The 12,791-nt window shown below is 42.5% G+C and overlaps 2 protein-coding genes across 2 annotated transcripts in view; one reads left to right on the forward strand and one right to left on the reverse strand.

The window, feature by feature from the left end:
• The window catches only part of NOXRED1 (NADP dependent oxidoreductase domain containing 1), a 21,226-nt gene continuing 8,435 nt past the window's right edge, over positions 1-12,791 (forward strand). Inside the window, exons 1-6 of the mRNA XM_019733434.2 lie at positions 1-2,541; positions 3,065-3,236; positions 4,984-5,180; positions 8,293-8,473; positions 9,045-9,196; positions 9,971-10,193. Of these exons, the coding sequence (XP_019588993.2) occupies positions 3,082-3,236; positions 4,984-5,180; positions 8,293-8,473; positions 9,045-9,196; positions 9,971-10,193 (908 nt within the window). The 5' untranslated portion in view covers positions 1-2,541; positions 3,065-3,081. The remainder of the gene's footprint in view (positions 2,542-3,064; positions 3,237-4,983; positions 5,181-8,292; positions 8,474-9,044; positions 9,197-9,970; positions 10,194-12,791) is intronic.
• The window catches only part of SAMD15 (sterile alpha motif domain containing 15), a 24,742-nt gene continuing 20,573 nt past the window's right edge, over positions 8,623-12,791 (reverse strand). Inside the window, exon 3 of the mRNA XM_074327146.1 lies at positions 8,623-8,735. Coding sequence (XP_074183247.1) covers positions 8,646-8,735 — 90 coding nt within the window. The 3' untranslated portion in view covers positions 8,623-8,645. The remainder of the gene's footprint in view (positions 8,736-12,791) is intronic.

Below are 12,791 nucleotides of genomic sequence, written 5' to 3' on the forward strand. Positions count from 1 at the left end.
GGTTATGGAGTAATGGTGCCCAGAAAGAGCAGGGCTGTGTGGTTGACAGAGCACCCAGCTGGGAGACGAAAGACCTGGCTTCTTGTCCAAGCTCTACCACTGACAAGCTGTGTGATGCTGGGTGAAGCCCTTGCTCTCTGGACTCATTATCTCAACCTGAAATAGGAGGGCCTGGTTCTCTCAGAGCTTGTGAAATTCTATGCTCCTGCGACTGCACAGTGGATGGAGTGGTAGGAAGGAGGGAGGATGCTTGTACAGAGGCATGGAATGCTTTAAGCCATTCTAGTTCTCAACTGGGGGCAGTTTTGCTCCCCAGGAGACGTGTCGCTGTCTGGAGACACTTTGTTGCCACACTGGAGGGTGCTATTAGTAGACAGAGGCAAGGGGTGCTGCTAACATCCTACAAGGGGTGCTGCTAACATCCTGCAAGGGGTGCTGCTAACATCCTGCAATGCACGGGACACATGCCGCAGCAGAGTGATCCTGCCCACGTGTCGGTAATGCCAACGCTGAGAAATCTGCTTTAGGAGGCTCAGACTCCACCTTTGGCTCCTCCACTTTGCAATCCTCTGCACTTCCAGGTAACTTCATGTTTGGTTTCTTTCCTGATCATTGAAGAAACAGGAGTTTAATTTGCTGAATTGTGCTAAAGTTATTGGCTCATCTTCAAACAGTGGTCTCTTAATGTATCAAGGTTCATTTAGAGAAGCAGGCCACTGGGAGTATATAGTTTGTCTGTGTCTGTCTGTCTTTATGGGATTCATTACAGGGATTTGACTGCTCACGTATGGCAGTTGGTTAAACAGTCTTTGGAAGGTTGTCTGCATGGCTGGTGACAGAGCTGGCAACCCATGGGGCAGGCCCTGGGGCAGGGAAGATGGGTATAGAAGGAGGGGAGAGCAAGGACGAGCTGGAGCCCATGGGGGTGTCCTGGAATTGTGTCCATTCTCACTGCCTCCAACCTTGATGAAGTGAGTCCTGCAAGAGAAGCTAGCTGGTGGCCTTTGTCACAGAGCTGAACACAGACCTGGCCCAGGAGTGAAAAGCTGCAGGAGGACCCAGGGGAAAGGAGAGCAGTTGCAGGCACTGCACCCCACACCGACAGGGTTGCCAGCGGACAACCAAAGTGGCTTCCCCGCCCTCACAAGCATAAACACTGGCTGCTTCGCTTCCAGGTGTCGCACAGAAGGGCACGCCCTAACTGGAAACAGAGAAGGGAATTCTGGAAACTACAGGTCAGCCTAGCACACCTGACATGTTACAAAGCCACCATCACTGGATCCGCAGTTTTTGAGAATGTGGAAGTGGAGGGTGGGCCTAGAATCCATGCGTGCACAGGTTAACCTGGGATGCACCTGTCATGCTGAGCTGGGAAGCTTTGGGCTCCTCTTTCCTTCGGCGCAGGAAACGTCCCTCTGCAGGATGAACGACCCGTTGTGTTTGGTCTAAGGAAGTGTTTCTTAGACTTGAGAACTTCCATGCTCTTCAAGCACTGGAGACTTTGCTCGTAGAGAGAGAGAGGGATGTAACAGCCCTTCTACAAAAAGGATTAGAGAAGCCATTCACAAAAGGCCACATACTGTATGGTTCCATTCATGTGAAATATCCAGAAAAGGTAAATCCATAGAGACAGAAAGCAGATTGGTGGTTTCCAGGGGTGTCTTGGGGGAGTGGGGGTGAGAGTAACTCCTTAATGGGTCCACGGTTTCCATTGTTGGGGGAATGAAGATGCTTGGGAACTGAAGAGGAGTAGAGGGTGCGCAGCGCTGCGAATGTGGTGAATTTTTCACTTGCAAATGGCTTAGTGTGAATTCCACCTCATTAAAAAAGTGTTATTTAAATGCAGATTAGAGACAAGTAGTTTTGAATTCTGATCTCAGTTTCACCATCGCTATAAAATAGATTGGAGTTTTGAATATCACTGATTTTTTTCCAGCTTTATTGAGGTATAATTGACAAAAATTGTATATATTTAAGGTGTACACATGATAATTTGATATACATTGTGAAATTATTACCACAGTCAATTAACCTATCCATCATCTCACAGTTACGTGTGTGTGTGTGGTGAAAACACTTAAGATCTACTCAGCAAATTTTAAGTATACAATACAGTGCTATTAACCATAGTTGCCATGATCTACATTAGATCCCCGGAACTTACTCATCTTATTCATTGATTTCTTGAACACAAAAAGAAGGGGTTTGAAAAATGACTCCTTGACTAGGGCTAAGATCTGTGTGATATTCCAATCTGCAAAAAATCTAGAAGTCCAGAACTTTCTGTTGAGGAAAGGAGGATCCCATCCCGCCCTGGGGTAGTAATGCTCCTAAAAAGTCATGAACGGAATTCGCGTCCTCATGTTGCAGGCGGGAAAACCTCTAGCTGAGGCTGGCCCCTTTAAGACTCCAAGACGGAAGTGGTTTGGTAGCTAAGGCGTCATAATGACAACTTTCTAGAGTAATTCTCCCTGGAAATGTAGTTCTTGCTCCACAGGACCAGATGTAATGAGGAGCAGCACCATCTTCTCAGTTGGATTGGTGAGAGATCTGTGTAGATGGAGTGATACTTCTCTGGGTTCATTTTCTAAAATATGGGTATCTCTGCTCTAGACAATGACTTTTGTCTTGGTCTCTTTTCTACCTGTGGGGGACACAGACTTTAATGAAGGAAGAATTTCTTTGAAATGTGGTCTAAGTGTTCAGTCCTATTTGTAAAATTTAGGAGGGAATGGAAGGGAGAAGGTCTTGGCCCAAAGCATGTGGGAAACCCATTGCTAATGGAAACACTTCTGCTGAAAGAAGTGCCCTCTAGCCTATGTGGAGGAACATTGCTCTGGATTTTTAGTTCAGGTTTTTCATGAATCCAGTATTCTCGATTCATGGACAAGTAGTCCTTAGGAATCCTACAGGACTCACAGTGAAAACAAGTGGGTGAGAGCTGCAAGTCTGGAACCGCGGGCGCCCACCACCACGAGAGCCTGTGGCTTAGGCACACACTTGGGCATAGAGTCCCTCTTCTTCTAGGACAGGGAACCAAATTGATTGCTATCTGTCGCTGCAGGAGGTGGTGACTTGGAAATGGCCATGCTAGAGGACCTTGAGTCCCTGCAGTTCGACTATGGGATGGAAGAGGAAGACCGCAGCTGGCTGTATTTGCTGGGTCGTTTTCGGGGGCTTATGATCAAGGGCTGTGCACATGCAACCTTCTTCTGTAAGCTGCTCCGTAATTTGAGGTAAGCTAGGTTTCCAGGGCCAGGTGGATGGAGAAGAATCTCACTGGGGAATCGAATGACAAACTTCTTATATGGAGGATAACTTTGGCAAGGGGTGTGTTTTCCCACCCACAGTCAATTACTCCTGGTCTGAAAACACCAGGGAAATGCATACCAGGGTCCGTTGGCGGTGGTTCTGTAATAAAGCGTGAATTAGTGGTGATTTCCTTTCAGTGGGTAGACTGATTAAATGATCAATTCATCCATCCATCCATCCATCCATCCATCCATCCACCCACCCACCCACTCATTGAGAAGACCAGCTTGTCTTCCATAGTTACTAATAACTAGCCATTGTATGGTTATTGTCTGAAAGTGCGGTCAGTTCCTTCTTTTGGGGCTGAGCTAATGGTGGAATGCTCCCTCACAGGAAAACCACCTGGGACCTTGGGGGTCCCTATGTCCAGATAACTTGCTTGAAACCAGGAATACTGATTTGCAGAGATGCGCTCAGTCCAGTCCTGGCTTCTAATATCTTTGTACAATGTGGCTTCAGACAAATAAATTTGAGGCATATGAGAGCCAGGTACCTACCTAGGTCTAAGCTCCTGGATTCTGTAACTCTGGGTTATTCTTGGGGCATTTGTCCCCCTCTCAGTCTACTTTTCAGTTTACTTTTCTCTGAAATTACATTAACTCCTCAATGGTGCGACCAGGTCTGAATTGAACATGTTATAGACACAGCATATACCCAAGGAGGCAGGCAGCTCAAAGAGTTTGCTGATTGGCTGACTGATAAGGATGCACAAACTTATTGGCTGCATCCAAGATAAGTGAGTGGTGAGAAACCAATATATGAAACTTCCAGGAGGCATTTAAGTTTGGAAGTTTCAGGCACAGAAAAAACACTCTCAACCATGAGAGAAGCCTCAGATATGTAGAATGTGGCTTGTGATGCTTATATGGAAATTCCAGAGCTTTAGTTTTTAAAAATTCCAATTTTCACAAAAATGCAGAACAAATACAAAGTTGTCATATAGCAGCATACAACGATGTCTTTTGCATTCAGAGGTCAGATTTTGTTCATCTTGGACCAAGGGAACACATCCAGAACCATAGTAAGTGAACCTCGGGAAAGAGAGGACTCAAATCCTTGATCCTCAATTTCTCAGGTCTGTTTGCCCTTATCGACCAATTACTTTCATAAATCATATGTTTGAAAAAAGCTAAGTTACCTGGTTTCCTGGATCTGCGCAGAACTGACAGTGAACTAGAAAGAGTAGGCATGTGGGGTGTATGGTAGGAGAGGGGTACGTTCATCCTGAGAGCAATGAAAATTTGGCATCAGGAAGAGTGCACAGGAAGCAAGGAGCAGGCCCACAGTGTTCCAGGACGATATACGACAGCAGCTGCTCAGTGATGGTCCCGAATCAAAGAAATGGATTCATATTCAGACCGTGTATTTAAGAAGGCAGGGAAATACACAACACACGTAACAAAGAAAATGTTCATTTAAAAATGTTTTAAATAAGCTTTGGTCCTTTGAAGGGGTATGCTTTGCTTTCTGGAAAATTCACGCAGGGAAGAACATTTCATTCCTGAGTGGTGCTGGATAAATGACATATAATTGGAAGGCCTTCTCTCTGAAGTACTTACGGCGCCACCAGGCGGCCATATGAGGAAGTTCGAGCAGGAAAACGTCAGAGGTTGGCAGCCAAGAAGAGCTCCAGGGTGTGTATTTACACGTGTCTGTGTGTTCATTCTCCAGACAGTTATTACATGAGAAGCACATGTCCACAGATCCCGAGACTAGATCTCTTGATGATACTCCTGATGATGATGAGTTAAAAGTGGGCATCATTGGAGGCGGCCACCTTGGGAAGCAGCTGGCTCGTGTGCTGCTTCAACTTGTCCCCATCCCCGCTGAGAGGCTGCGCATCTCCACTAGGAGGCCAGAGACCCTGGGTGAGGAGCGGTCATGTTCTGCGGTAGGAAGGGGGAGTGGGTGTGCGCTTTCGGTGTTGATGAGGCCATTTGGGGAGGGGAGTCCTTGCGTGCAGCTGAGTTCTCAGCTTGCTAGCCCCTAGAAAACCTAGAAAGGCGGTTTTTAAACTTGTTCCTGAAAACAACTTTTCTTCTCCACTTGAATGTTTTATAACCATCTCTCCTGTCTGTGCCTGGGGTGGTGAGATATCTTTCCGGGTCTTTGATAAAGAGAAGCTTTCCAAACAGAGTACAAATCTTCTAACTGGACCAGTTAAGAGTCTGGTGGGTGTAACCAGTTCCAAACATTTGGCCTTGTGTTTTAAAAAATAACATTTACTGAATTTTTTAAAAAAAGTTTTGTAATGATTCCATTTACTAATCCATGGTGATAGAAATCAGAACCGGTGCTTCTTAGGAGGCTGACTGAGAAGGGGCCTGAGGGAACTTTCTGGGGAGATGGAAATATTCTATATCTTGAAAGAGGTATGAGTTACATGGGTGTATGTATTTGTCAAAAATGATCAAATTATGTACTTCAGATCTACGTGTTGCACTGTACGAGTATGTAAATTATGCGTCAATAATTTTTTTAAATGCAAATTAATATATGCATATTATAGAAAATTTATAAAATTACTCTATAGGAAAGTAAATAATAATTACCGATAATCCCATTACCAGGGTTATCATTTTTTTACTTTTCTCTCATTAGGTCAGATTATATCAGTAATTGATACTATACAGTTGTTTGTATTCTGCTTTTTTCACTGAATGTATTATGAGCATATTCTTATTTAATATTCTTCAAAATCATAATTTTTTTTCAATTTAAGTGTTTTTTTCCAGGACCCATCAGCTCAAAGTCAAGTAGTTGTTTCAATCTAGTTGTGGAGGGCACAGCTCACAGTGGCCCATGTGGGGATTGAACCAGCAACCTTGTTGTTAAGAGCACCGCGCTCTAACCAACTGAGGTAACTGGCCGCCCCAAAATCATGATTTTAAGGTTGTATAGTATTACAAAGTATGGCTGTATGATCATTTATGTAACTGTGTCCTATTTAGTTAGATTTCCTTGTACATAATTTTTAAAATAAAATTACTAGGTCAAGAACAGGTACAGCTCATTAAGATATAATCTGTATATAATAACCTGCACATTTTTGAAGTGTACTTTGATGTTTTGACACACGAATACACCGGTGAAACTATCAACACTATCAAGGTCACTTATCCATCACCCTCGAAAGTTTCCTTGTAATGCCTCTCTCTCTACCTCCCTGCAGATCCCCACCTAGGAAGCCACCGATCTGATTTCTGTCACTGTTGATTAGGTTGCATTTTCTAGAATTTTATCTAGAATCGGAATCATACAGTTTGTATTTTTGTTTGGTCTGACTTCTTTCACTTCTCATAATTATTTTGAAATGTATCCATGTTGTTTCATGTTTTGATTTCCTTTTTATTTCTGAGTCGTATTTCACTGCATTAATGTTCCACAGTTTAACTAGTCATCTGTTGATGGACAGTCAAGTTGTCTCCGGTTTTTGGCTCATGCAATGGACATTTGTGTACAAATATTAGTGTGGACAAATGCTTTAATGTTTCTTGGGTAAATAACTGGGAGTAGAATAGATGGGTCATATGGTAGATGTATTTAATTTTTAAAGAAACTTCTAATATATTTTTTTGAATTGACTTCCAGAAAAGGTTGTTCAGTTGTAAACTTTCACCAATATTGTGTACGAACACCTGTTTCACTGCATGCTTGTCAATTCTGAGCATCTTTTTTTTTAAATCACTATTTTACTATGCCTTCCTTTAAATATTTTCTTGTTTTTAATACATCTTTCACCAATCACTGTTATAGTTGGACATTTTTTATAGGTTTATTACTATTTTGGTTTTTTTTTTTAGTTCTTTTTATCTAATTTTTCTGTTGAAGTGCCTGTATTTTTCTCATTGATTTGCAAATGTTCTTTCTATATTAAGCAAACCTTAAAAAAAATCTTACCACTCAAGGCAAATTTTAAAAATCTCATCAATAGGACTGGTATATATGATATTTCAAAAAGGATATATATTCTTTGGGAAGCAGTATGTCTATTAATAATAAAGTTACAGTTTTTTAGTATCACTGCATGTTGTGTAAGGAAGCAAGAATTCAAAATACGCAGCATCAGCGTCGATGTACTTTTGAGAACCACATATGAAAAAAAATTGATGCTCATGTTTTTCAAATTTCCTACCTGAAAGAACCTGAGTACCCAGATAATCTCAGCATCAAATTTATCATGTACTCTTGGTGGTTTAGATAAGAAATGACCTTTCCAATATCTAATATTCTCTTTTTCAATAACATTTAAAACACAGTACCATCTATGACTTTGCATTTTTACTTTTGACAATATATATCACAAGTACATAACACCGCTTTGATTAACTAACTACCAAGGGGTGTTTTTATGCAACTACATGATTTATCACATTTCTCTCTACCTTTATAAATACCTTAACATTAAATTGTGTATATTTTATGGAAACCGTAAGTATATTTTCCCAAACAGCCTCTGCTCTATGCTCTTTTCCTCTCTTAGTTTGTCCTACCAACTCAAGCCAGTTAGCTGGGGAACTTTGGCCCAGTCACATAACTTCTGGAAGCCTCTGTTTCCTCATCCATAATGTAGGAATTATACTAGCCTCTGCCTCAGGAGGTTCTGATGAGGATTCCCTTAGATAATACATACCAAGTACTTTGTACATTTTCTAGCACACAATAAACCTTCAGTAAACTGAAAGGCTTCTTTCAGATTATTTCCTTCCTAAAAACAAATCTGAAAAATTCCAGCATTTGGTCTAAAAGTAAGACAAGGATGAACTATTTTATCATCTCAAGCACTGCTGCGGGGACACCAGCTGTGGTAGCACTGGGATTAGGGCCCTACTGAGTGGCTTCTGGACGGCATGAGGAAATCTCTTCTGATTTTTGTGGCAACAAGACGAGATAAAATCATTGTCATCCTCGCCCCACAGTTGATGTTCAGGTCAAACTCCTTTCTACTGTGATCCTTCTGTCTTCCTTTATCCCTCTCAGACGAGTTGCAGAAACTGGGAGTCCAGTGCTTTTACCGTAACTCTCGCCTGGTGGGCTGGGCTGACGTGATATTCCTCTGCTGCCTGTCGTCTCAGCTGCCTCATATCTGCTCCGAAATTCAAACCAGCCTCGGAAAAGCCTGCATTGTGTACAGCTTTGTAGCTGCCGTCCCAATACCCAGGTATCTTGTTAGGGTGAGCACGGAACTGGCAGGAGTCTTGTCTCCGCAGCTCTGGCTTCTGCCTCCCACCTGCTCCCAGCCGCTACCTCTTGGAGCTGGTCGTTCCCAGTGGTGAGGTGAAAGCAGCTTCCTCGGCAGAAGGACCCAGCGGCCCTTCTCATGTCTCTGCAAACTACACTTGTGGGCGGGAACTCGACTTTGATGTGCAAATGTGTAGAACTGCAGGAGAACCTTCCAGTACTTGAAGCTGACAGGTGTTGCCCTGTGCGTCAGTAAGAACAGAAACCACAAGTCAACGGCATGAAGTGATTGAGAGCGTGTCATATATTGTGTTTGTACTCCTCGTGTCTAGCCCAGTGCCTGGCAAGTGATAACATTAGTGTTTGTTAGGAAGATGGCCGAACCATCTGACTGATACTTAGTGCCCTCAGCACTGACCCACGCCCACGGTGCCTGAGCAGGGGGGTGGGGGTGGGGCTTCTGTTACTGGGGTTGGGCATGAACTCAATGGATCATGGGGTTTATTCCAGTCCTGGCCCTGCACTCCCTGTCTTTGTGGCTTTACTTTCAGGTTGAATCTCCTACTGAAACACACCAATATCTTGCGGCCTCAGTATCAGTGTTTTGAAGGTTTTTCCAACATCTGGGGAACCAACAAGGAGATTACAGCTGCTCTCCAGGATCCTGTGATTCTTCAGGCTACCTGCCCCTTCAATCCTGCTGGTAACGGCTCGCCTTACTTTTGGCACTCCTTGGGAAATGACCTGCCTCTGGCCTGGTGCTGTCTTATTGAATTGTGTGTGTATGTGTGTGTGTGTTGCATGTGTGGGAGGGAGTACAAGCTAGACACAGTCTCAGCTATTTGGGACGTTTTCTTTGTATTAGTTTCAGTGTACAACATAGTGATTAGACGCTTAGGTAACTTACGAAATGATCACTCTGCTAAGTCTAGTACCACCTGACACCATACGTAGTTATTACAATACCACTGACCATATTCCCTGTGCTGTACTTTCTCAGCTATTTAGGTTTTGTATGGAAATAGCTTTGGTGGCAAAAAGTAGTCTTTATTTATTAGGGAAAGCCAAGAAGTCTGAATACTCAGACCTTAAAGGGTGAACTGAAAAGGCCAGAGGGGAGTGCCTAGGTATTTAAATAGGAAATGGCAAGTGTCTGGGACCAAATCGTTTTTCCCTGCTCTACCTTGCAGTTTTCCCTAGTCCCGTCTCCTCATTGGCAAGGACCATTCTAGAGATTCCTGGGGATGCTTTGGCTGTTAGTCATACCTGTCCTCCCATGGCAGGGTCACCGTGATGTGTTATCAGGGGCACAAATAGGTTCTTGGTCTAGGAAAGAGGAGTGTTTGCTTACCTTGAGGTTCATAGGACCAACCTGTCTTGGAAAAAGGTGGCTGTTCACTGTCTGGGGTTTGTCCTAGGTTCCCTGCAAACCTTTCGGGTGGTGCTAACTGGTATGTCCCTTGCCACTGATGTGTAGGCGGAATAATCCTCAACATCAAGTGGTTGGAGGGACTGTTCTATGCAGCCCTGAACGTCTGCACGGCAGAGGCCACGCCCCACTTGCCAGCGCTGCAGTTTATGAACGAACTCTTCCTCTCCGTGCACGACGAGGACTGTGGTGAAGACGGGGCATCCTGCCCGCAGTTTCAGTTACAAGATTTTGTCAGCAAAGTCTATGCCAAGAACCTGCCTCGGGCACGGTAAGGTAGATGGGCCGCCAGTCTCCTTTCTCCCACACTGCTGACCTCGCTTATGCTTTCTGTTTCCCTTCCATGTGATCTTTAAACATTTGTAAAAATACATTCTTGTAAGAAGTCCAGCTAACGGAAAAGGGAAAGCCCTCCTTTGCTACCCAAGTACCATTTCAGGGACTTTAATGGTTTTTATATTTTTGTCTGCTTATCTATGCATTTACAAACATATATTTATACTGTCAGTATATTACAATGTGTATGCATATCTGTATCTATATACACATTTTAGAAACATGGGGACTATACATACTGCATTTTCACTTACTATGTCATGTTAGTACAATCATATCTATTTCATGTATGAGCAACTGCACAGGCATCCACTGGATACATTTAATTAAATTTATTCATCCTATTTCCTCTTGATGGTGATATAGTTCTCCCCTGCCCCAAATTTTACATGAAGGGCAGCATCGAACATTCTTGTACTTACTTTGCATACTTGTATCAGGATTTCTGTTGGATGAATAGCTAGAATATTGCAGGGTTAGACGTTACATATATTTTGTTTGATAGGTATTCCCAAATTGCTTATTGAAAACGTGGTGCTTATTTTAATTTCCGACAGCAGTGTATGAAAGTGCCATTGCCTTATAGCTTCATAACTATAAAACCAATCTTTTTAATCTTTGATAATCTAATAGGGAACAATTGCTGCCCTTGTTACCAGTGCCTTTCCTTGTCACTAAATTCACTGGACACTTTCAAATCCTTTTTTTTGTTTGCCTTGACTATTGAACATGCCATCCTTTTTGAAGCAGTCTTTTAGCTTGGCTTTCATCGTGCCCTCACATTTTCCTCATTTTCTTCCTGTCTCTCCAGCCCATTTGCCAGCTCCTCTTCTGCCCCTTCCTTAAATCTGGGAGTTTTCAGGGCTCTGTCCTAGGCCTTCATTGCTTTTCACTGTACACTTTGCTCCTCAACAATCTTTTCCACTCTGGGGATTTAGGTTGCTCTCTTTACACTGACAGCAGTGACTCTTTATCTGTAGCCTATTTGTCCATTATGCATTCGTGCTCACCATCTCCACTCAAACTCATGTCCAAAAGCATACCTGCTCTCATACCTGCTCAGTGTTTATCTTCTTACAAGCTCCTCCACCAGCTGTTCCAGCCAGAACCCTGGAAGTAATTCTTGATTCTCCCCTTTCTCTTTTGTAGTCTAATTACCAATGGCCTGTGATACACTTTCAGTTTGGGAATTTCCCTTCTGCATTATCCTGGGATCCTCTTCACCTCTCTCTTCTGTTGGATCTTTTTCTAGATCCCTCTTCCTCTGTTTTTTTCCCCCCATTGTGCTGGATCAGGTCCTCCTCCAGTAACTTCCGTAGAAAAGGATGTATAGGAAGTAAGTTTTAAGGACTATGTCTGAAAATGGTTTTATTCTAACCTCATATTTTCTTGAGAACATAGCCAGGCATAGAATTCTAGGCTAGAAATCATTTTCCCTCAGAATTTTGAAAGCATTGCTCCACTGTCTTTCATCTTTTAGAGTTACTGTTAGGAGGTACAGTGCCGTTCTAATTCTTGAATTCATCCTTTATCTGACACCTGCTTCTTTTTCCTCTGGAAGCTTCGTATAAGATCCTTTGCCTTGAGTATCCTGAAATTTTGTGATGTGTCATGATACGGGTCTATTTTAATTCACTGTGTTGGGCACTTGGTAGCCCTTTTTGTTTCTTAAAAAGATATTGTAAAATATAACACATACACAGAAAAGTACACATTCCATAAATTCATACATATACAGTTTAATGAATTATGGCAAATCAAATACCCAAGAAACTGCCATCCATAAAAGAAACAGAACATTCAGTGGTCCTTTTCAGTCTGGATGTCAAGTTCTCCAATTATGTCTTTGCTAATTTCCTCCCTTCTGCACTCTTTTCTCTATTCTCTCTTTCTGAGTGTCTTATTAGTCAAATATTGGACCTCCAGGGCTAATCCTCTGATTTTATTTCTCTCTCTATTTTTAGTATCTTTGTCTTTTTGCTCTGCTTTCTGAGAGATTTCCTCAACTATTGTGTTTTTGCTATCATATTTTGAGCATACTATCATTTTTGCTATATTTTGATTTTCAAAGATTTTTTTTTTAGTCTCAAAATATTCCTTTTGATGTAGCATCCTCTTGTCATTTCACTATGCAATATCATCTCATATCTCTTTGAGAATGTAAATGACAGAGGTTTTTTTTTGAGGAGTCTGTTTCCAAGTTGTTTTCTGATCATTAGTTTAGGTCTCTATCATTCATTTTAGGAGGCTTTTGTCAAGCAAATGGAGAACTTTGACTGCTCATATTTAGGATCCTTGTTACCAAAAAGCTGCTTGGAAATTCTGTTTACTCCTGTGGTCTTCACTACAGAGTGATTCGGTCAGCTCTTTCCTTGAGAAAGCCTGAATATTGGTGTCTTTAAGTCTTTGGGACCTGACTTGGAGAAAGAAAGCTGTGTGTGTGCAGGGAGAGAGGGTGGTTTTATCATTCAGTTTATATTTATTTCATCCCTTTACAGCATATCGCAGCCCTCAACCGTGCCTGTTGTCCCCC

The sequence above is a fragment of the Rhinolophus sinicus genome, linkage group LG03, assembly GCF_036562045.2.
Source record: "Rhinolophus sinicus isolate RSC01 linkage group LG03, ASM3656204v1, whole genome shotgun sequence".
In the NCBI taxonomy this organism is placed as follows: domain Eukaryota; kingdom Metazoa; phylum Chordata; class Mammalia; order Chiroptera; family Rhinolophidae; genus Rhinolophus; species Rhinolophus sinicus.